The sequence below is a fragment of the Hemitrygon akajei genome, chromosome 12 (assembly GCF_048418815.1).
Source record: "Hemitrygon akajei chromosome 12, sHemAka1.3, whole genome shotgun sequence".
In the NCBI taxonomy this organism is placed as follows: domain Eukaryota; kingdom Metazoa; phylum Chordata; class Chondrichthyes; order Myliobatiformes; family Dasyatidae; genus Hemitrygon; species Hemitrygon akajei.
In genome coordinates this window covers 14,256,487-14,279,113 of record NC_133135.1, presented here as the reverse complement: position 1 = coordinate 14,279,113, position 22,627 = coordinate 14,256,487, and the positions used below count along the sequence as shown (strand labels likewise).

At 41.2% G+C, this 22,627-nt stretch overlaps 1 protein-coding gene across 1 annotated transcript in view; it reads left to right on the top strand.

Annotated features, from left to right (window-relative positions):
- Positions 1 to 22,627, top strand: part of LOC140736726 (protein BCAP-like) — a 94,303-nt gene that overhangs the window by 47,021 nt on the left and 24,655 nt on the right. The window contains exons 10-12 of the mRNA XM_073062599.1: positions 5,886 to 6,021; positions 8,199 to 8,309; positions 12,496 to 12,600. Coding sequence (XP_072918700.1) covers positions 5,886 to 6,021; positions 8,199 to 8,309; positions 12,496 to 12,600 — 352 coding nt within the window. The remainder of the gene's footprint in view (positions 1 to 5,885; positions 6,022 to 8,198; positions 8,310 to 12,495; positions 12,601 to 22,627) is intronic.

Sequence of the window (22,627 nt, the reverse complement as noted above, 5' to 3'; positions counted from 1 at the left end):
TTCCACATATCCACCACTCTCTGGGTGAAAAAGTTTTTCCGTATCTCTGTTCTAAATGGCCTACCCCTTATTCTTAAATAGATAGCATAGATAGAATGCACGCAGCCTTTTCCCAGAGTTGAGGAATCAAGAACGAGAAGACATAGATTAAGGTGAGAGGGGAAAGATTTAAGAGGAATTTAAGCATGATCTTTTACACAAAGTTGCAGTGACTTTTCTGATTTTCCAGCTAATTGTACTCAGATTTATTGTGCTTTTGTTTATTTTCTCTAAGATCCATAAATGAGCCAGAGTGCCCATTTGGAAAACACCGGAGATAATATAATGGGGACTTGTTCCCATTACTGAATTATAATACTGAGCAGAGGTCTTAGGCACTCTAATATATAGCTAGTGTGGCACGTGGCCAAGTGGCTAGGGAGTTTGACTAACAACCTGAAGGTCGTGAGTTTGAGCCCAGCTGAGGCAGGGTGTGTCCTTGAGCGAGGCACTTAACTACACAATGCTCTAGTCTACCCAGCTGAAAAATGCTGGGGGTCAACCTTGCGATAGACTGGCGTCCTATCCGGGAGTCTTGTACTCTCAGTTGCAGAAACCGGCATAAGCACCAGCCTTATGAGCCACAAAGGCTCGGAACAGCCTTTGTGTAATACAGGATTTTGACTAGGGTGTGGCTAGGCATAGCTCATCTATTAATTTGCTGATAATACAACCATTGTTGGTGACAAGAGAGCGTACAGGAGTAACATATGCCAACTAGTGGAGTGGTGCCACAGCACTCAATGTCAGTAAGATGAAAGAGCTGATTGTGAGCTGAGGAAGGGTAAGACGAAGGAACACACACCAATCCTCATAGAGGGATCAGAAGTGGAGAGAGTGAGCAGCTTCAAGTTCCTGGGTGTCAAGATCTCTGAGGATCTAACATGGTCCCCACATACCGATGTAGTTATAAAGAAGGCAAGACAGCAGCTATACTTCATTAGGATTTTGAAGACATTTGGCATGTCAAATACATTCAAAAACTTGTATAGTGGTACAATGAAGAGCTTTCTGACAGGCTGCATCACTTCAGGGAGCAGTGTTTCAGAAAGGCAACGTCCATTATTAAGGACCTCCAGCACCCAGGGCATGCCCTTTTCTCACTGTTACCATCAGGTAGGAGGTACAGAAGCCTGAAGGCACACACTCAGCAATTCAGGAACAGCTTCTTCCCCTCTGCCATCTGATTCCTAAATAGACATTGAATCTTTGGACACTGCCTCAATTTTTTTAATATACAGTATTTCTGTTTTTGCATGTTTTTTATCTATTCAATATACATATACTGTAATTGATTTACTTGTTTATTATTATTTTTCTCTGCTAGATTATGTATTACATTGAACTGCTGCTGCTAAGTTAACAAATTTCATGTCACATGCCGGTGATAATAATTCTGATTCTGAAGACTTTTGCACAGTACTGTATTCGTCAATGTGGAGTGAAGAGCAAGTTTTTCAATGTGGCGGCAGAAAAGGCTATTGGAAATGGCAAGAGTGGAGCGCCATGGGAGAAGTGTGGGACTGGTGGCAGAGAGAAGTGCCAGGGACAGGATGTTGTGAAATTTGTTTTTTTGTGTGGCAGCAGTACAGTGCAATACATAAAATGAGTATCATAAACAAGGCGGATGAACTTAAACCATGGGTCAATACATGGAAATGTGACTTTGTGGCCATTGCAGAAATTTGGATGTCTCAGGAGCAGGAGTGGCTGCTGAGTGTGCCGGGCTTTAGATGTTTCAAAAAGAACAAGGAGGGAGGCAAAAGAGTCATGGGCGTGGCATTGCTAATTTGGGATAGTGTCATGGCTGCAGAAAAGGAGGAAGTCATGGAGGGATTGTCTGCTGAGTCAGTGTGGGTCGAAGTCAGAAACAGGAAAGGGGCAATAACTCTACTGGATGTTTTTTTATAGACCCCCCCCCCCCCAATAATAACAAGGATATGGAGGAGCAGATAGGGAGGCAGATTCTGGAATGGTGTAATAATACTAGAGTTGTTGTGATGGGAGATGTTAAAAGCAGATACAATGGAGTATTTTAAGAGCCTCTTAGATAGGCACATGGAGCTTAGAAAAATAGAAGGCTATGCGCTAGGGAAATTCTAGGCAATTTCTATAGTAGGTTATATGGTCGGCACAGCATTGTGGGCCACAGGGTGCCCACCTATAATGTGGGCATTATAGCATTAAATCTATAATGTGCTATAGATTTCTATGTTCTATGTGGCACCATGCAAAAGCCTTGGGCACCCTAACTATATACTGTATATCATAAGACCATAAGACATAGGAGCAAAGTAGGCCATTTGGCCCATCAAGTCTGCTCTGCCATTCAATCATGGGTGATCCTTTTTTCCTCCTCCTCAGCCCCACTCGCTAGCCTTCTCCCCATAACCTCTAACGTTGTGGTCGTTCAAGAACATATCGATGTCTGCCTTAAATACACCCAGTGATCTGGCTTCTACAGCTGCCTGTGGTAACAAATACCACAAATTCACCAGCCTCTGGCTGAAGAAATTTCTCCACATCTCTTGTCCAAGACCTACTCCCCCCCCCCCCCCCCAGGAAACATCCTTTCCACATCTACTCTGTCCAGGGCTTTAAACATTCGAAAGGTTTCAATGAGTTCCCCCGTCATCCTTCCAATATATTCCAATAAGTACAGCCCCAGAGCCATCAGACATTCCTCATATGATAACCCTTTCATTCCCAGAACCATCCTTGTGCACCTCCTCTGAACCCTTTCCAATGCCAGCACATCTTTTCTTGGATAAGGAGCCCAAAGCTGTTCACAATACTCATGATGAGACTTCACCAGTGCCTTATAAAGCCTCAGTATCACTTCCCTGGTCTTGTATCCTTGACCTTTTGAAATAATGCTAACATTGCATTTGCCTTCTTCACCACCGACTCAACATGCAAGTTAACCTTTAGGGTGTCCTACACAAGGACTCCCAAGTCCCTTTGCTTCTCAGCTTTTTTGGATTTTCTTCCCATTTAAAAAATAGTCCACACATTTATTTCTACTACCAAAGTGCATGACCATGCATTTTCCAAAATTGTATTTCACTTGTCACTTTCTTGCTCATCCTCTTAATCTAAGTCATATATGTCAAACTCAAGGCCCGTGGGCCAAATCCAGCCCGCGGTGGAATTATCTTTGGCCCGCGAGATAATATCTAATTACTATTAAAACTGGCCCCAGTAATCGAAGCGCCTATGGCGTATGATATGGCTAATGCTGAGTTTATTCAGGTACCAGGTTTTCAGGGTTTTTAGTGTTTATTCAGCAGTCTTCTTCATAAGAAAGGGAATTTGTAAAGTGAAACACTTTGTAGTTATAGCAGAGACTGAGACACATGAGAGCAGGCTGAAAAAACGGAGGCAACGAAAGCTGCGTTCACACACGTCCGACTGATCCGGCCCGCATGAAGCTGCATTTTGCTCAATCCGGCCCGTGACCTAAAATGAGTTTGACACCCCTGATCTAAGTACTTCTGCAGCCTACCTGTTTCCCCATTAATCTTTGTATCATCTGCAAATCTGGCAACAAAGCCATCTATTCCAACATCTAAGTCATTGATATACAGCATAAAAAGAAGTAGTTCCAACACCGACCCCTGCAGAACACCAGTAGTCACTGGCAGCCACCAGGAAAGGATCCTTTTATTCCCAGTCACTGCCTCCTACCAATCAGCCAATGCTCTAACCATGTTCATAACTTTCCTGTAATACCAGGGGGTCGTAACTTGGTAAGCAGCCTCATGTATGGCACCTTGTCAAAGGATTTCTGAAAATCCAAATATATAATATCCACTGCATCCCCTTTATCTATCCCACATGTAATCTCCTCAGAGAATTCCAACAGGTTTGTCACACAAGGTTTTCCCTTGAGAATCCATGCTGAGTTTGTCCTATCATACACTGTGTCACCAAGAACTCCGTTGCCTCATCATTTTCAATTGACTCCCAACATCTTCCCAACCACTGAGGTAAGGCTAACTGGTCTATAATTTCCTTTCTGCTGCCTCCCTCCTTTCTTAAAGAGTGGAGTGACTTTTGCATGATATACTGTATGTGTCTTATCAGTTTTACACAGTACTGTATATAGCCTTGGTTAGTTCTTTCTGAAAGATATCTAGCCATATAACCATATAACCATTACAGCACAGAAACAGGCTAACTCTGCCATTCTAGTTCGTGCCGAACGCTTATTCTCACCTAATCCCACTGACCTGCACTCAGCCCACAACCCTCCATTCCTTTCCTGTCCATATACCTATCCAATTTTTTTGTAAATTACGATATCGAACCTGTCTCTACCACTTCTACTGGAAGCTATTTCTACACAGCTACCACTCTCTGAGTAAAGAAGTTCCCCCTCGTATTACCCCTAAACTTTTGCCCCCGAACTCTCAATTCATGTGCTCTTGTTTGAATCTCCCCTACTCTCAATGGAAAAAGCCTATCCACATCAACTCTATCTATGCCCCTCATAATTTTAAATACCTCTATCAAGTCCCCCCTCAACCCCTTCTACGCTCCAAAGAATAAACACCTAACTTGTTCAATCTTTTTCTGTAACTTAGGTGCTGAAACCCAGGTAACATTCTAGTAAATCTCCTCTGTACTCTCTCCATTTTGTTGATCTCTTTCCTATAATTCAGTGACCAGAGTAGCCAAAGCCACTTTTCTGTTCTTTCCCCAACATGGAACATATTTCTTCTTTCTCTCTTGACATTTACAGTTGGATGTTTCCACCTCCTTTTTAAGTTTACATTCTATATGATAACAATCTCCTCCTTAAAGTTGTTTCTACATTGCTAATTATCTGTATCATTTGATCTGTAAACAATTTCCTCTCTCCATTAAAAACTTGTCCTGCTTTGCTTCTTAGCCTAGTTTGTCGCCTTTTAAGCACGCTAAGAAGTCCCCAAGAACTTTTTACGCCTTTGAATCAGAACTAGTTATCCATATGTGAAAAGCATTCCTGATTTAAGGATTGGCATAGGGCACACCTAGTCTCAGTTTACTATAGTAGAGACAGCCAATGTCAAGTGTTATATTTCTTTATCTATCTGAACCTTAGAAGGAGACGAATATATTTAACTCCTTAGGTGGATTGTAGATTTATACATCAGAGAAACAGGCCATTCTGCCCAATTTGTCCACTCTGACCATGATTCACATTTAAGCTACTCCCATTTGCCTGAATTTGACTCATATCCCTCTGGAGCAGGCAATCTCAAACTTTTTTATACCATGGACCAATACCATTAAGCAAGGGATTTGTGGACCCCAAATTGGGAACCTCTGCTCTAAACTTTTCCTATCCATGTACATATACCAAATTTCTTTTAAATAATTTGTTATTATGCCTGTATCGATCACTAACTCTGACAGTTTGTTCTATATATGTACTATCCTCTGCATTTAAAAAAAAGTTGCTCCTTAAGTGCCTTTTAAATCTTTCCTCTCTCATCTTGTACCTATTCCTTCTAGACTTTGATTCCTTTCCCTGGAAACATTTGGTATGGCATAGCTGACTCTGCTATTTTTAACCTGATAGAACAGCAACCTAGACAAGGAATCAATATCAATAGTTCTAAATATGCCCTGCATTAACACTGCCAGCATGGTTAGCAAGCTTCTGAGTTTATGGACTGTGCTCTCCTTAATATTAATACCAGAGGTGGAAACATAATATTTCTAGAGTAATATAACTGAATACTATTTGTACATCTTGTGTGTATTCAGAAGGATTCTGCACTTTTTGTGTTTAATTGGGTGTGTTTGCTGAAAATGTTGGTTTGTGATAATTGTGGTATTGCACTTTCTATTTCAAACAGGAAAGCAGATGCTCTAAAGGAGCAGCTTAAGAAAACTACAGAAAGGGCCACGTGTACAAGCCGTGAACTTCTGGAGAAACTGCATATCACCAGTTCAGAAAATGCTTGTCTCCGCAAGGAGAATGCACAAATAAAAGTTCAGTAGAACATTTAAACGTTAATTTGGAATTAATGATATGGTAGCAATAGAAAAAGTGCAGAAGATTTCCTAGGGTGTTGCATTGAGTGGAATTTCAAGGAATGACTGGATAAGCTGTGTTTACTTTCACTGAAATGTAGGCAACTGAGGGGTGACCTTACAGGGACCTGCCATCCACATACTCCTCCAAACTGCTCTTAAATGTTGCAGTCAAGCCTGTATCCATCACTTACATTGGCAGCTCATTGCACATTATGTCACGTTTAATAAACTCCTTTCATTCTCTTTCTCTGCCCAGTTGAGAATGTTATCATTTTAAAATAACATAGCCAATCTCCCTTGGCATTTTATGTCAAATTGTATGGATTGGCCTCTTGTCTCTTGCCAGTCCTGCTATTTCTCAGAAAGTTAAGGTCAAGATATTTCTCAATGCCTGCGTTCGTTCCATGAATTATTTAAAATTCTATTTACTGTGCATTTGAACACATATTTGTATGTGTTTTCCCAAAATAATTATCTTTAACATAAAGTCAGGAATTCAAATGGAGGTTTCCATTTAAATAGTTTTTCTCTCTGGAGCAAAGGAGGATGGGAGATGATAAGAGGCATAGATGGCCTTTTTCCCGGAGTAGAAATGGCTAATACCAGCGGGCATAATTTTAAGGTGATTGGAGGAAAGCACAGGGGGATGTAAGGAGATAAGTTCCTTTTACACAGAGTCGTGACTGTGTACATTAGGGGCATTTAAGAAACTCTTAGATAGGCTTAAGGACAATATAATAATGGAGGGCTCTGCAAGTGTTAAATTTCTCCTGGAGTGGATTAGTAGGTTAGCACATCATTGTGGACTGAAGGGCCTGTACTGTGCAGTAGTGTTCAGTGTTCATCAGCCAGTAACCTGGAAGACCACAACCTATGAGGACTGAAAATAACAACTCCACCTTGCTACAATCAACAGTGGTGCAACTCAGGGATGTGCTTAGCCCACTGCTCTGCTCTCTCTACACCCATGTTTGTGTGGCTAGGCACAGCTCAAATGCTATCTATAAATTTGCTGATGATACAACCATTGTTGGTAGAATCTCAGATGGTAACGAAAGGGCGTAAAGGAGTGTGATATACCAGCTAGTTGAGTGGTGTCACAGCAACAACCTGGCATTCAATGTCAGTTAGGCAAGTCTATCGGGACCCTGAGGACTTGTGGAAATGGTGTGGTGGTTTCTTTCAAACTTATAGTCTTTTAACATCTTTGGACTATTTTTACTGTGCCCATGGTCTGTTTTTTTTAATCAATTATGCTATTGTTTGCACTGTTGTAACTATGTGGTTTTGTGCAGGTTTTGTAGCTTTAGTTTTTGGTCTTGTTTTGTCGGGTGGATTTGGAGCTCCTTTCCGGGGAACGTGCTAAGACGGTAGCGTGATATTAATATGCAGCAGCGTCTCTGGACTCTGGATTGGGGATTGCCAAACGTTATGTGGATTTTCTAGTGTAGTCTGTTTTGTCATGTGCTTTTGTGATATCGTTCTGGAGGAACGTTGTCTCATTTTTTAACTGCATTGCATTTGTGGTTTCTAAATGACATTAAACTGAATCTGAATCTGAACTGATTGCAGACTTCAGAAAGGGTAAAACAAATGAATGCACTCCAATCCTCATAGAGAGATCAGAAGTGGAATGAGTGAACAATATGAAGTTCCTGAGTGTCAATATCGCTGAGGATCTAACCTGAACGCAACTTATTGGTGAATGATGCAGCTACAAAGAAGGCATGACAGTGGCATTAGGATTTTGAGGAGATTTGGTATGTCACCAAAGACACTCTCAAAGTTCTGACTGGCATGAGGGTCTACTGCACAGGATCAAAGTAAGCTGTAGGGAATTGTAAACTTAGTCATCTCCATCATGGGTACTAGCCTCCGTAGTATCCATGACATCTTCAAGGAGCGATGCCTCAAAAAGGTGGCATCCATCATTAAGGACCCTGACACCTATGACATGCCCTCTTCTCATTGCTACCATCAGGAAGGAGGTACAGACAATAGCAAATTTCACAACAAATGCTGGTGACATTAAACCTGATTCTGACAGTAATCTAAGTGTTGATTATTAGGAGGGAGGAACTGTTATAATTGCTGTGTACTACTCAATGATGCTATGACATTGTTATTCACAGGTTTCATTAGCAGCTTTAGAAGAAAGGACCACAGTAACGGCAGCAGAACTGCAGCAGCTCAAAACCAAAGCCAAACAACAAGAGGAGATTGCTCTGCAATATGAAACTCAGGTAATAAAAGATACAGCCAAAGCCAATTACTTAAAAGGGCATTGAAAAGCCTTTTTAAGCCCTTGTGAGGTTGTCATTGATCCAATTGAAAATTATGTGGCTGTACCAGCAAAATGGTGGGAAACATTTTGTGCATGATGAAACACTTAAATTTTGGTAATCAGTCCAGTATCTTAAAAGTGTAAAATTATACTGTATCTCATCAGATGTGCTGTAAGTGGTATGGTCAGATTGGTTAATAGAACTTTGATGAGGAAGAGGGCTATCATCAAAAATGAAGTTCCCTTTCTTCTATAAAATGGGCTTTATTTTGAAGCACTTTGTTAGACTAAATGAAGACTGCAGTGGATGACTGATGTGCCAAATAAATAGACGTGTCTTGATGTATATTCCAACAGCATGTAGACAGCAAGATAAATGTATAAAGTGAATCAAAACTGTAGAACACTGTACCTTTTGGCCAAAATGGTATCATTCTTCCAGGAGCACGTTTTTTTTCCCAGTGTGGAAATATTAAACACCAGAAAGCATGCATATAAAGTGAGAGGGGGTAAGTTCAAAAGAGACATGCAGAGCAAGGATTTGTTTTCAGGAATGTGCTGTCAGGAGTGCTGGTGGAGGAGCAGATAGTGTTGAGGAAAGAGAGAGCCTGCAGAGAGACTTAGATAATTTAGGGGATTGGGCAAAGAAACGGCAAATGAAATACAATGTTGGAAAGTCTATGGTCATGCACTTTGGTGGAAGAAATAAAAGGGCAGACTATTATTTTGATGGGGAGAGAATTCAAAATGCAGGGATGCAAAGAGCCATGGGAGTCCTTGTGCAGGATACCCTAAAGGTTAACCTCCAGGTTGAGTCAGTCATGAAGAAGGCAAAAGCAATGTTGACATTCATTTCTAGAGGTATAAAATATAAGAGTAGGTATGTAATGTTGAGGCTCTGTAAGGCACTTGTGAGACCACACTTGGAGTATTGTGTGCAGTTTTGGGCTCCTTATTTTTGAAAGGATATACTGACATTGGAGAGGGTTCAGAGAAGATTCACAAGAATGATTCCAGGAATGAAAGGGTTGCCATATGAGGAACATCTGGCAGCTCTTGGGCTGTATTTCCTGGAGTTCAGGAGAATGAGGGGGATCTCATAGAAACATTCCGACTGTTAAAAGGCCTGAACAGATTAGATATGGCAAAGTTATTTCCCATGGTAGGGGATTCTGGGACAAGAGAGCACGACTTCAGGATTGAAGGACGTCCTTTTAGAACTGAGATGCGGAGAAATTAATTTAGTTAGAGGGTGGTAAATCTGTCGAATTTGTTGCCATGAGCGGCTGTGGAGGCCAAATCACTGAGTGTATTTAAGGCAGAGATAGATAGGTTGATTCTTGATTAGCCAGGGCATCAAAGGGTATGGGGTGAAAACAGAGGAGTGGGAATGAATCAAGAACGGAATGATAGTTGTCATGGGGGATTTTAACTTCCACATAGATTGGGTGAATCAGGTTGGTCAAGGAAGTATTGAGGAGGACTTCATAGAATGCATCTGTGATGGCTTTCTTGAGTAGCATGTTAGTGAACCTACAAGGGAAAATTGTATCTTAGATCTAGTCCTGTGCAATGAGACAGGTAAGATTAACAATCTTGTAGTCAGGGATCCTTTTGGAAAGAGTGATCATAGTATGATTGAATTTCACATTCAGATGGAAGATGAAATAGTTAGATCTAAAACTGGTGTATTATGCTTGAACAAGGGAGACTACAACGGGATGAGAGAGGAGTAAGCTAATGTGGATTGGGAGCACAGGCTGTTTGGTAGGACAGTCAACAAACAGTAGTATACTTTCAAAGAGATTTTTCACAGCGCTCAACAGAAGTATATTCCAGTCAAAAGTAAGGACAATAAGTGTGGGGAGAGCCAGCCTTGGATAACTGAGGAAATAAAAGATAATATCAAATTAAAAGCTCGTGTACAAAGTCACAAAGAGTAGTGGGAGACTGGATGATTGGGAAAACTTTAGAAAACAACAGAGGACAACTAAACAAGAAATAAGAAAAGGGAAGATAGAGTATGAAAGTAAATTAGCAGAAAATATAAAAACAGATAGCAAAATTTTTTATAAATATATAAAGCAGAAGAGGGTGACTAAATTCAATGTAGGTCCCTTGGAAGACGAGAAGGGGAAATTGATATTGGGTGATAAGGAAATGACTGAGGCATTGAACAACTATTTTGTGTCAGTCTTCACGGTGGGGGACACATCTAATATGCCAAAGAAGGATGTTATGGATGAAATGGGGTGTGAGGACCTCGATAAAATCACTGTCACTAAAGAGATAGTGATGAGCAAACTAGAGGGCCTGAAGGTAGATAAGTCCCCTGGTCCTGATGGGATGCATCCCAGGGTGCAGAAGGAATTGGCAGAGGTTATGGTAGACGCGTTGGTAATTATTTACCAAAATTTCTAGACTCTGGGCAGGTCCTGGCAGATTGGAAAACAGCAAATGGCACACCACTTTTTAAAAAAGGATGTAGGCAAAAGACGGGCAACTATAGATAGGCCGGTTAGCTTAACATCTGTCAACATTTCAGGCTAAGACCTTTCGTCAGGAAGTCCTGTTCTGCAAAGGGACTTGGGAGTGCTTGTGCATGAATCACAAAAAGGTTGGCTTGCAGGTACAACAGGTTATTAAGAAGGCAAATGGAATGTTGGCCTTCATTGCTAGAGGGATTGAATTCAAGAGCAGGGAGGTCATGCTGCAACTATACAGGGTACTGGTGAGGCCGCATCTGGAGAAGTAAGAAAGTTGTTTCCATTAGTAGGTGAGACTAGAACTAGGGGACATTGCCTCAAGATTCAGGGGAGAAGATTTAAGATGGAAATGAGGAGAAACTGTTTTTCCCAGAGAGTGGTGAATCTGTGGAATTCTCTGCCCAGGGAAGCAGTTGAGGCTTCCTCACTAAATATATTTAAGAAACAGTTAGATAGGTTTTTACATAGCAGAGGAATTAAGGGATATGGGGAAAAGGCAGGTAGATGGAGCTGAGTTTACGGACAGATCAGCCATGATCTTATTGAATGGCGGGGCAGGCTCCATGGGCCGGATGGCCTACTCCTGCTCCTATTTCTTATGTTCTTATGACTGGAAGAACTGAATCAGCCCATGATTGAACAGTGGAGCAGACTCGATGGGCTGAATGGCCTACTTCTGCCCCTATATCTTATGGTCTTATATGATGGATGTGTTCAAGAAGGTAGAAGTTAAAAGAGCCTCAGGACTCATACCACCAGGTTCAAAAACAGTTATTACCCCTCAACCATCAGTTCTTGAACAAAAGGGGAGAACCACACTCACTTGCCCATCCATTGAGATGTTGCGACAACCAATGATCTCACTTTAAGGACTTGTATCTTGTTATTTCATGTTGTCGGTATTTATTGCTATTTATTTACCCTTGCATTTGTACAGTTTGTTGTTTTTTGCACTCTAATTGATCTTCATTGATACTGTTGTAGTTACTATTCTATAGATTTGCAGAGTATGCCTGCAGGAAAATGAATCTCTGTCATACGTGGTGACGTATGTGTACCTTGACAATAAAATTTACTTTGAAACTTTGTACTTTGAACCTCGAGGACAGACACATGGATATAGAAAGAATGGAGGGATATGGACATTGAACGGGCAGAAGAGATTAGTTAGTTGGTTATTTAATTACTATTTAATTATTATTTCATTAGTTGGCCCTGTACTGTTAATATATATAGTATTGAATGCTTTACCACAGGACAATACAGCACAATATGGGCTTCTGCCCATGATGCTGTCTTGATCTTTAAGCCTAATCCAAGATTAATCTAACCCTTCCCTCCTGCATAGCCCTCTCATTTTTCTTTCATCCATGTGTCTATTTAAGAGTCTCTTAAATGTCCCTCATGTGTCGGCCTCTACCACCATCACCAGCTGTGTCTTCCAGGTGGCTAACACTCTTTTAAATAAAATCATTCTTTGAGAACTCCCCTAAACTTTCCTCCACTCACCTTAAAATACCTCTGGTATTAGCCAATGCGTCCTTGGAGGAAAGGCACTGGCTGTCCACTCTGTCTCCTCATCTTTTTCATCTTATGATTTGAAAGTTGCATTTCTCATTTCAAGGTGTTGAAGAGACTGTTATTCACTCCTAACAATAGATCCAGTCTTTACAGATATCAGCAGGTGAACTGAAGGGAGGTCTTGAAAAAGCTGCAATGGAAAAGAGATGGATGAGAAAGAAGGGAGATACAGAAAAATGGAAGGTAAGTCCTCAAGTGCATTTTGCATATAATGTTGTCATTTTCCTTAATATCAAATCAAAGAGAAATTGGCAGGTCTTCCTTTTTAATCTGATAGGCCAGAAGAGACACAAAATTTCTTGGGTTTTTATGAGTGACTTCATTCCTGGGCATTGTGTAAATTTCTGTAATAATTTTACTTTAATTTTTCTTTATTTAAAAAAAAATGTAGCAACTTTCAGAATACACTGTCTGATTTAACAGCAAGTGCTCTCAACAGAGAGCAAGTGAATCTCCATGAAAAGGGCTGAGGAAATCAAGCAGTAGGTGTGACTCATGTGGTTCAAAGATAAAACATCAGCTTTAAAGATAAGCTGTCTTTGCTACATGTATATTGAAACACAACGAAATGTGTTGTTTTGCATTGACAACCAATGCAGTCTGAGGATTGTGTTAGAGTCAGCCCACAAGGGTCACTGTGCTTCCAGCTTCACCTTAGCATGCCCACAACTCACTAATTGTAACCGTATATCTTTTAGAATATGGGAGGAAACTGGAATCCCACGTGATCAAGGGTACTAATGCCAATGATCAATGAAGTGTAAGGCAATTATGCTAACTATTACACTTTAAAAAGCTGGCAGAGGTGTGATGATAGAAGGAATATCTCCATAAATAATAACAAACAATAGCCTGGATTGGAGGCAAAAATGTAAGTCAGTGCTTTAGGACGAGACCCTTGCATTGGGGCAAAGAGGAAACTGGAAGACTACCAGTATATAGCAGTATGAAAGAGGCTATATAAATAACAAAGCTGTTGTTTGTGAATTTCAACAGGATAAGAAATAAAATGGCACACACACAGCTCCCATGAGAAATTTCTATTTTGTAGTTGATATGTGCTGAAAGAAGTATTTGTTTTCCTCATGATTTGAAACCATAAGATGTAGCAAAGTCAGAAAGTTAATTAATGGTTGCTGTTTATAAAAACAAATTCTCTGAAAATTGCCAGTTATTCTTTAGTAATTTTGAAAAAGATTAATTTCTAATTCGATGTATGATTTCTTAGGGCAATGAAAGGAATCACAAAAATTACAAACGTGATACAGCACAGTGCAGAGTGAATTGAAAAAGAAAGGAGTTCTTCATTTCATGTTTATCTTTTCCTACCAACAGGAAAGCTGAGTAAATTCTGTTTAGGCCAGTATCTATTTAAATTATAAATTCTGAGCTAAAATTCCATTACTAAGAGCTATTTATGACTGCATTTATATCTGATTAATCCTGATATTGTCAATTGACTATGTTGGAAATAAACTCTGTCTAAAGGTGACAATTAATTGCCAGTGTTGTAACTTTACTGACGTGGCAGCGCATGTCAATGATTCACTGTATTCCTAATGCGTGTGTCTTGATTGCTCCTCATAAACCCTGGCCGTCTCTCTCTTAAGCCACATAGTCTAGATCAGCAGAAAATAGCTTTTAACATTAGCAAACAGGAAACAGCTAGATGTACTTAGTATCTCTGGAGAGTTCATTTTGAATCAGTTGTTTGTCCAGCTGCTTCCATCAGAAATTTGCAGATACGTTCAAGACATTTAAATGAATTCAGCTGGATAATTGATAATTATTTTATTACCATATATAACTATATTTAACCATATAACAATTACAGCACAGAAACAGGCCATCTCGGCCCTTCTAGTCCATGCGGAACGCCTACTCTCACCTAGTCCCACAGACCTGCACTCAGCCCATAATCCTCCATTCCTTTCCTGTCCATATACCTATCCAATTTTTTTTTAAATGACAATATCGAACCTGCCTCTACCACTTCTACTGGAAGCTCGTTCCACACAGCTACCACTCTCTGAGTAAAGGACATCGCCCTCATGTTACCCCTGAACTTTTGCCCCTTAACTCTCAACTCATGTCCTCTTGTTTGTATCTCCCCTACTCTCAATGGAAAAAGCCCATCCATGTCAACTCTATCTATCCCCCTCATAATTTTAAATACCTCTACCAAGATCCCCCTCAACCTTCTACGCTCCAAAGAATAAAGACCTAACTTGTTCAACCTTTCTCTGTAACTTAGGTGCTGAAACCCAGGTAACATTCTAGTAAATCTCCTCTGTACTCTCTCTATTTTGTTGACATCTTTCCTATAATTCGGTGGCCAAAACTGTACACAATACTCCAAATTTGACCTCATCAATGCCTTGTACAATTTTAACATTACATCCCAACTCCTATACTCAATGTCCTGATTTATAAAGGCCAGCATACCAAAAGCTTTCTTCACTACCCTATCCACATGAGATTCCACCTTCAGGGAACTATGCACCTTTATTCTTAGATTACTCTGTTCTACTGCATTCCTCAATACCCTACCATTTACCATGTATGTCCTATTTTGATTATTCCTACCAAAATGTAGCACCTCACACTTATCAGCATTAAACTCCATCTGCCATCTTTCAGCCCACTCTTCTAACTGGCCTAAATCTCTCTGCAAGCTTTGAAAACCTACTTCATTATCCACAATGCCATCTATCTTAGTATCATCTTCATACTTACTAATCCAATTTACCACCCCATCATCCAGATCATTAATGTATATGACAAACAACATTGGACCCAGTACAGATCCCTGAGGCACACCACTAGTCACCAGCCTCCAACCTGACAAACAGTTATCCACCACTACTTTCAGGCATCTCCCATCCGACCACTGTTGAATCCATTTTACTACTTCAATATTAATACCTAACAATTGAACCTTCCTAACTAACCTTCCATATGGAAACTTGTTAAAGGCCTTACTGAAGTCCATATAGACAACATCCCCTGCTTTACCCTCGTCAACTTTCCTAGTAACCTCTTCAAAAAATTCAATAAGATTTGTCAAACATGACCTTCCACACACAAATCCATGCTGACTGTTCCTAATCAGACCCTGTTTATCCAGATAATTATATATATCATCTCTAAGAATACTTTCCATTAATTTACCCACCATTGATGTCAAACTTACTGACCAATAATTGCTAGGTTTACTCTTAGAACCCTTCTTAAACAATGGAACCACATGAGCAATACGCCAATCCTCCGGCACCATCCCCATTTCTAATGACATTTGAAATATTTCTGTCAGAGCCCCTGCTATTTCTACACTAACTTCCCTCAAGGTCCTAGAGAATATCCTGTCAGGACCTGGAGACTTATCCATTTATGTATTCTTTAAAAGCGCCAGTACTGCCTCGTCTTTAATCATCATAGTTTCCATAACTACCCTGCTTGTTTCACTTACCTTACATAATTCACTATCCTTCTCCTTAGTGAATACCAAAGAAAATAAATTGTTTAAAATCTCCCCCATCTCTTTTGGTTGCACACACAGCAGTCCACTCTGATTCTCTAAGGGACCAATTGTATCCCTCACTATCCTTTTGCTATTAATATAACTGTAGAAACTCTTTGGATTTATTTTCACCTTACTCTACTTATTACTTACTTATACCGAATGCAGTGAAAAGTTTTTTTGTTTCCAAACCTACCAGACAGATCATTTCATACATTAGTATTTATATTGAGGTAGTACCAAAGAAAAGTGATGTAGAATATCGATTTCTCCAACTTTCAGTAGCTTCTCCCCCATTCCTTCTCTCTTTTTCCTTTCCCCATTCTGGTTCTGCTTTCATCCATTCTCCTCACCTGCCTATCACCTCCCTCTGATGCCCCTCCTCCTTCCCTTTCCTCTTGATAGGAGTGTCCTCTTCTATCAGATTCCTTCTCCGTCACCCCTTTACATCTTCAATCTATCTCTTCCCAGCTTCTTTCTTCATCTCCCCTCCTCCACCCACCCACTATCCCCCTCCCCCACCACCTTATTCTGGGTTAGTCCCCCTTCCTTCCAATCCAGATGAATGGTCTCTGCCCGAAATACCCACTGTTTATTCCCTGCCATAGATGTTGTCTGACTTGCTGAGTTCCTCCATTTTGCGTGTATTGCTGCAGTAGAGCTTCTAGGACTTGATGCTTCAATCCCAATGATAAAGTCGGCACTCTCGATGTTGGCAGTGGCTTGGAGTGGTGATGAGGAGGGTAGCTACATCATCAGGGTCATCAGGTGGGCACCCTCCTTCTTTGACATTTCATTGATAAGCCCACAACGTCTCCAGAGGGTTCAACGGTGCTACCTGGCGTCCCAGATACACCCCCCCTCAGTTCCGTACCCACCTGTCTTCATCTTGCAGCCCAGTTGTTGTCTTTCCTTTTAATCCAAATCCAATTGCTGCTTTCCTCTGCTGCATTTGACAAGGACTTGATTGTTTGTTGGAGGGAGACACCCCTCACCCCCACCTTCTTCAATAGACTGGTCGTAGATGTAGAAATGAATCCCCTGCATCCCACTTCTACAGGGAAAATCTTAATCTTCTTGATTTTGATCTGCGTTCTGAGCAGCTTCAGTTGCTAGTTCAGAGTACTTGGTCTTTTTCCTCTCATAAGCTTCTTCAACGCCATCTTCCCATGGTACTGTCAATTCCACAACATAAGCCAGCTTGGCTGTTGTGGACCACAGGACTATGTCTGGCCGGAGTGTTGTAGCCGCAATGTCAGGGGGAAACACAAGCTTTTTCTCCAAGTCCACGTCCATTTTCCAATCCCGAGCAACATGCAGAATGCTTATGTCTGTTGATGTTACTTGGTGCTCTGGAGGTTGGCCTGCTGGTACAAATCGTGTAATGTGGACATTTCCTACCGATGTTTGTGGGAGAGCGTTTATGGTGGTTTGCCTCTGTTCCAAGATTGATGCCAGCTGTCTGAGAACTTGGTTATGCCGCCAAGTATACCACCCCTGGCTGAGGCTCATGGTGCATCCTGTTAAAATGTGCCTTAGTGATCCAGGTGCTTGACAAAGAGAGCAAGTGGGGTCTTCTCCCCACCACTGGTTCAGGTTTTGAGGTGTTGGTAGGAGGTCATAAGTGGCTCTTGTTACATACCCCGTAACTGGGTGTCTTACCAGCAAAGATTGAAGTATCTGTTGGAGTCTGGTACTATTTTCAAAACAGTGTTTATTAGTAAAATATACAAATCAATATCAACAATGCAAATATACAGATAATACACGTTAGCAATACTAAACCTAAAAGTGTGGGTATAATAATAATCAATAATAAACAAGCTCTATCATTGTCTAGGGGATAATGAATTATCATGGGAAAGTATAAAGTTCAGTTCAGTTCAGTTCATGTAGGCTGAAGTTGGTTCTTTTGTTGTAACCGTTGGAGGGAGAGAGAGAGACAGAGAGAGAGAGAGGGCGAGCAAACAGTGACAGCTACAGTCAGTCAAACCTTCCTTTATGTTCTTGATCCGTCGATGTGTTGTTGTGGCCATTCAGGTATGACCCCTCTCGCCTTTAGCTAGACCGTTCTTCTATGGTGGACTCGTCACTCAGGCAAGGGTGGACACACACACAAGCCCCCACCGGCCTTGCTATAAACACTGTGAGTTAAAATTGACCGATCCTTCGTTCGGTCTCCGATGCCCCACACCTTCTCGTGGGTTCCAACACTTAAGCAGTGCTCACTAGTGTGTCTCCTGGTGCGTCTGAGGGGTGTTTCCCCAGACCTCACTTTTATCCCCACTCACGGGGTCTCAGGTGTCAATCAGTTTTGAATGGCTCAGCCCATCAAACCAGCCCACTCCGGCTGTCCACTGAGGAATTTTAATGAGCAGAATGGTACCAAGTAAACAGCCCTCTCCGGAGCCATAAGTCTTTCAGGAGTCATAATATGGTGAATCAACAAGCCTCTCTCTCCTCTCTTATCAGTAGCAGATGTTCTAGTCCCAGTATGTTTTCCCTTTGTCTCTCTTTCTCTCTCATTAGCAGCGTGGTAACAGTAGCAGTTTGTGATTCTCCCGGGGGTGGGGAACATGGGCAACTCTGTACCCTTCTGCCCATCAGAGTTGTTCATCCTTCGTAACACCCCCATCCTTCTAGGAATTTTCACCAAAGGGGAAAATTAACTAGCACTGCGTTTTACAGGGATTACAGAATCTAACAAAATACAGAAGTGTTTTTAACTACAAAGCAATACAGATATACATTCAACTTAGCATCTAGGTAAGCAGTCAGCGATTACATTGTCACTTCCTTTAATATGGTGTATCTTAATATCTTAATAAATTCCTGTAGCATCAGACTCCAATTTAATAACCGCCTATTTTTTTCCTTTTCGTCAGCAAAAAAAAACTAAAGGGTTGTGATCTTAGCTTAAGTGTATATTACAAAATGTGAACTAATACAGGTGTGATTATACTGTGGTACATTACAGAAGTTTATGCAAATACTAATCTCTATTTTACTTTTAAACTTAACAGTCAATTTTCCATGGTGTTGTCTTCATTATTTACATGCTTTGTCGAATTCTCTCAAAACCAGATCCCATTATACAAAGTGGCATTTTGTCAACCTTTTCCTCTTTTCCACTTAACTCTCACATGGTTAGCTTGCTCACCAGTGTGGAATAGGCTTTCACATACTCCTTTCATAGGAGTTATCTTATCACCAATGTTTTCCAAACTTAGCCTATTTTCTGAACTTCCACACAATTCTTTATTTTTGAGCAAGTCATTAATTTTATCTTCAGGACCCTTCATTCTATTAGTTTTCAGTTTAACATCTGCAAGTGATCCCTCTCTGTCAAAACAACACTTTTGGTTCTGTCCCTCCAAATCACAGCCTTGAATAACTTCAGCGAGTTGTTTACCTTTAAATTTCCAAACAAACTGTAATTGATTCACAGGCATCTTGTTAACAAGCCATTGTTCTGCATACGTCTGATTCCACAGTTTCTTTAAATCTCTGAACTTTTGTCTATATGCCTCAGGTACCAACTCATAGGCCCAAAGGATAGCCTCTTTTACTTCCTCATAATCCTCAGACTCTTCCATGGACAATGCCGCATATACCCGTTGAGCCTTCCCTTTTAATGCACTTTGTAACAACGCCACCCACTGATCTCTGGGCCACTTCTGATTCACTGACACCTTTTCAAAATGCAAGAAGTAACTATCAACATCCATCTCCTCGAACGGAGGTACTAACCTAAACTCCCTACTAACATTAAACTTCTCGTCTCTTGAGCCTTCCCCTCGGTCTTTTCCCTGTTGCTTTAACCTCTCCATGTCCAGCACATGCTGCCTATCTCTCTCCTTTTCCCTTTCCTCCATCTCCCTTTCAGCTCTTTCCTTCTCCCTTTGTGCCTCTAACTCAGCTTTTTCCCGCTCCCTTTTCACCTCCAACTCCTTTAGCTGGAGCTCATACTCCATTTTCTTCTGTTCCGCTTCCAACCTTAATTTTTCCAACTCTAACTGAACCACCCCAACAACTGGTTTCTTCTCAGGGAACAGATCCAATACCCCAGCCGAAAACACCTCCACCGATATATAGTGCTGGGTTACGGCCCTCTGTATCTCCCACTTTTTCATTGACGACTTCACCTCTGGGAGATTTAAACCTTTCGCAATATTCACCAAGTCCGTCTTTTTGGCACTCTCTTGCACCTTCAAAGTTGGGTTTTCTAAAAATTTGTCTATATACATCCTTGCTGGTTTCCCATCTGGTTACCCATGCAACCAGATCAAATAATGGACTTATAGCCCGATTCACTGGCCCCCCCAATTTGGCAATCAAATCTCGAGATGAGGCCCCAATTTGTTATGTACCCCGTAACTGGGTGTCTTACCAGCAAAGATAGAAGTATCCGTTGGAGTCTGGTACTATTTTCAAAACAGTGTTTATTAGTAAAATATACAAATCAATATCAACAATGCAAATATACAGATAATACACATTAGCAATACTAAACCTAAAAGTGTGGGTATAATAATAATCAATAATAAACAAGCTCTATCATTGTCTAGGGGATAATGAATTATCATGGGAAAGTATAAAATTCAGTTCAGTTCATGTAGGCTGAGGTAGTTGTTGGTTCTTTTGTTGTAACCGTTGGAGGGAGAGCAAGAAAGAGAGAGAGAGGGTGAGCAAACAGTGACAGCTACAGTCAGTCAAACCTTCCTTTATGTTCTTGATCCATCAATGTGTTGTTGTGGCCATTCAGGTATGACCCCTCTTGCCTTTAGCTAGACCATTCTTCCATGGTGGACTCGTCACTCAGGCAAGGGTGGACACACACACAAGCCCCCACCGGCCTCGCTATAAACACTGTGAGTTAAAATTGACTGATCCTTCGTTCAGTCTCCGATGCCCCACACATTCTCGTGGGTTCCAACACTTAAGCAGTGCTCACTAGTGTGTCTCTTGGTGCGTCTGAGGGGTGTCTCCCCAGACCTCACTTTTATCCCTACTCACGGGGTCTCAGGTGTCAATCAGTTTTGAATGGCTTAGTCCATCAAACCAGCCCACTCCGGCTGTCCACTGAGGAATTTTAATGAACAGAATGGTACCAAGTAAACAGCCCTCTCCGGAGCCATAAGTCTTTCAGGAGTCATAATATGGTGGAACAAGTCTCCCTCTCCCGGTGTTATCTCTCCCTTATCTGAAGCAAATGTTCCAGTCCCAGTATGTTTTTCCCTTTGTCTCTCTTTCTCTCTCATTAGCAGCATGGTAACAGTAACAGTTTGTGATTCTCCTGGGGGGGGGGGAAGATATGGGCAACTCTGTACCCTTCTGCCCATCAGAGTTGTTCATCCTTCGTAACACTCTGATGACAAAACTTAGCCGAGATCCCTGCTTGGCCATTGAAACGGCTCTGGCGTATCACTTTGCCTCCTCCTGTCTCCTCACCTCCTCCACCACAAGCCGTCTCTTCTGCACTGCTGTTGCCTTGTGCCATTGAGGGGCCTTTGGGATGAGCCCGAGACCGGCTCTCCCGTGTTGGACTTGGCCAACCACATCCCTGAGGTAAAGAGCAGACCTCGCACTCTGAACGGCTTCAGATGGGGTCCACTTCCTCCCCGTTGCCATATGGGGGGGGCTGCTGTTCGAATAACAGTATCTTCAGATTCAGTAAGGGTAATGACCAACCTTGCTTTGGTGCATTTGTATTCTTCCACAACCCTTGTAATTGATAATACCAATTTACCGTTGCGGAACAGTCCAACAGGACTTAAGCATCATGGAAGTCCAAGCCACTGTTTCACATGTGTGCTGATCACTCTTTCGAGCTTTTCCACCTTGTTGATGGGGATTTCATACACTGGAGTATGTTTTGTAACTTCAAAACATTAAACTAATTCAAAGTAACTCACGGGAATCCGAAAATATAAGTTTAAGTGATGTGCAGAGGTATCACATGGTAGCATAAAGACATATGCAATTAATGTATTTTTACATATAAACCATAATTAGTTATTTAAATGAACAAGAATATTTCATCAACCTATATATACAAGATTACTAAAATATTAGTGAAATATTAAATACACAACACTCCTCCCTGCTTAGCTATAAATTCCAGATGAATATAGAATGCATCTTGACTATTTACACAGTATATTATATAATACAACTACGATATACAGTCATCCACAACATAATAAGTTTTAAATTGTCCCATTCAAGCTATGGAGGATTTTTTACTCTTGTGAGATGAAGTCTTTCCTGACAAGGGGTATCACTCTTCTTAGCAGGTGAGACTTTTGGCTGTAAAACAATCTCAGGTTCTGGGACATCCTCTGTGGTGGTTGTAGTTGACTCTGAGACTGCAGGAAGTGATTCTGATAGCGGTAGCCAACTTTCTTCTCTATCGACGGACTCTGCTCTCCTCAACTGATCAATATGTCATCTCCAGATGACATCAGACTCAATCAGCACTGTGTAGGAGAGTTCTATCCTTAATCTTTACCATCTTTTGATCACCTCTGTAGTCCCTGCTTGTCTAGGAAACACTGAAGTTCCTTGTTTGAGGAGCCCTCAATTTGTCTGAGCTGTTTGTCCTGCATCCTCCTCCTGAGATTGGGTTTCAAAGAGATCCAGCTCTGAACACAAGGGTTGACCCAGGAACAGCGTGGTGAGTTTCTGGTT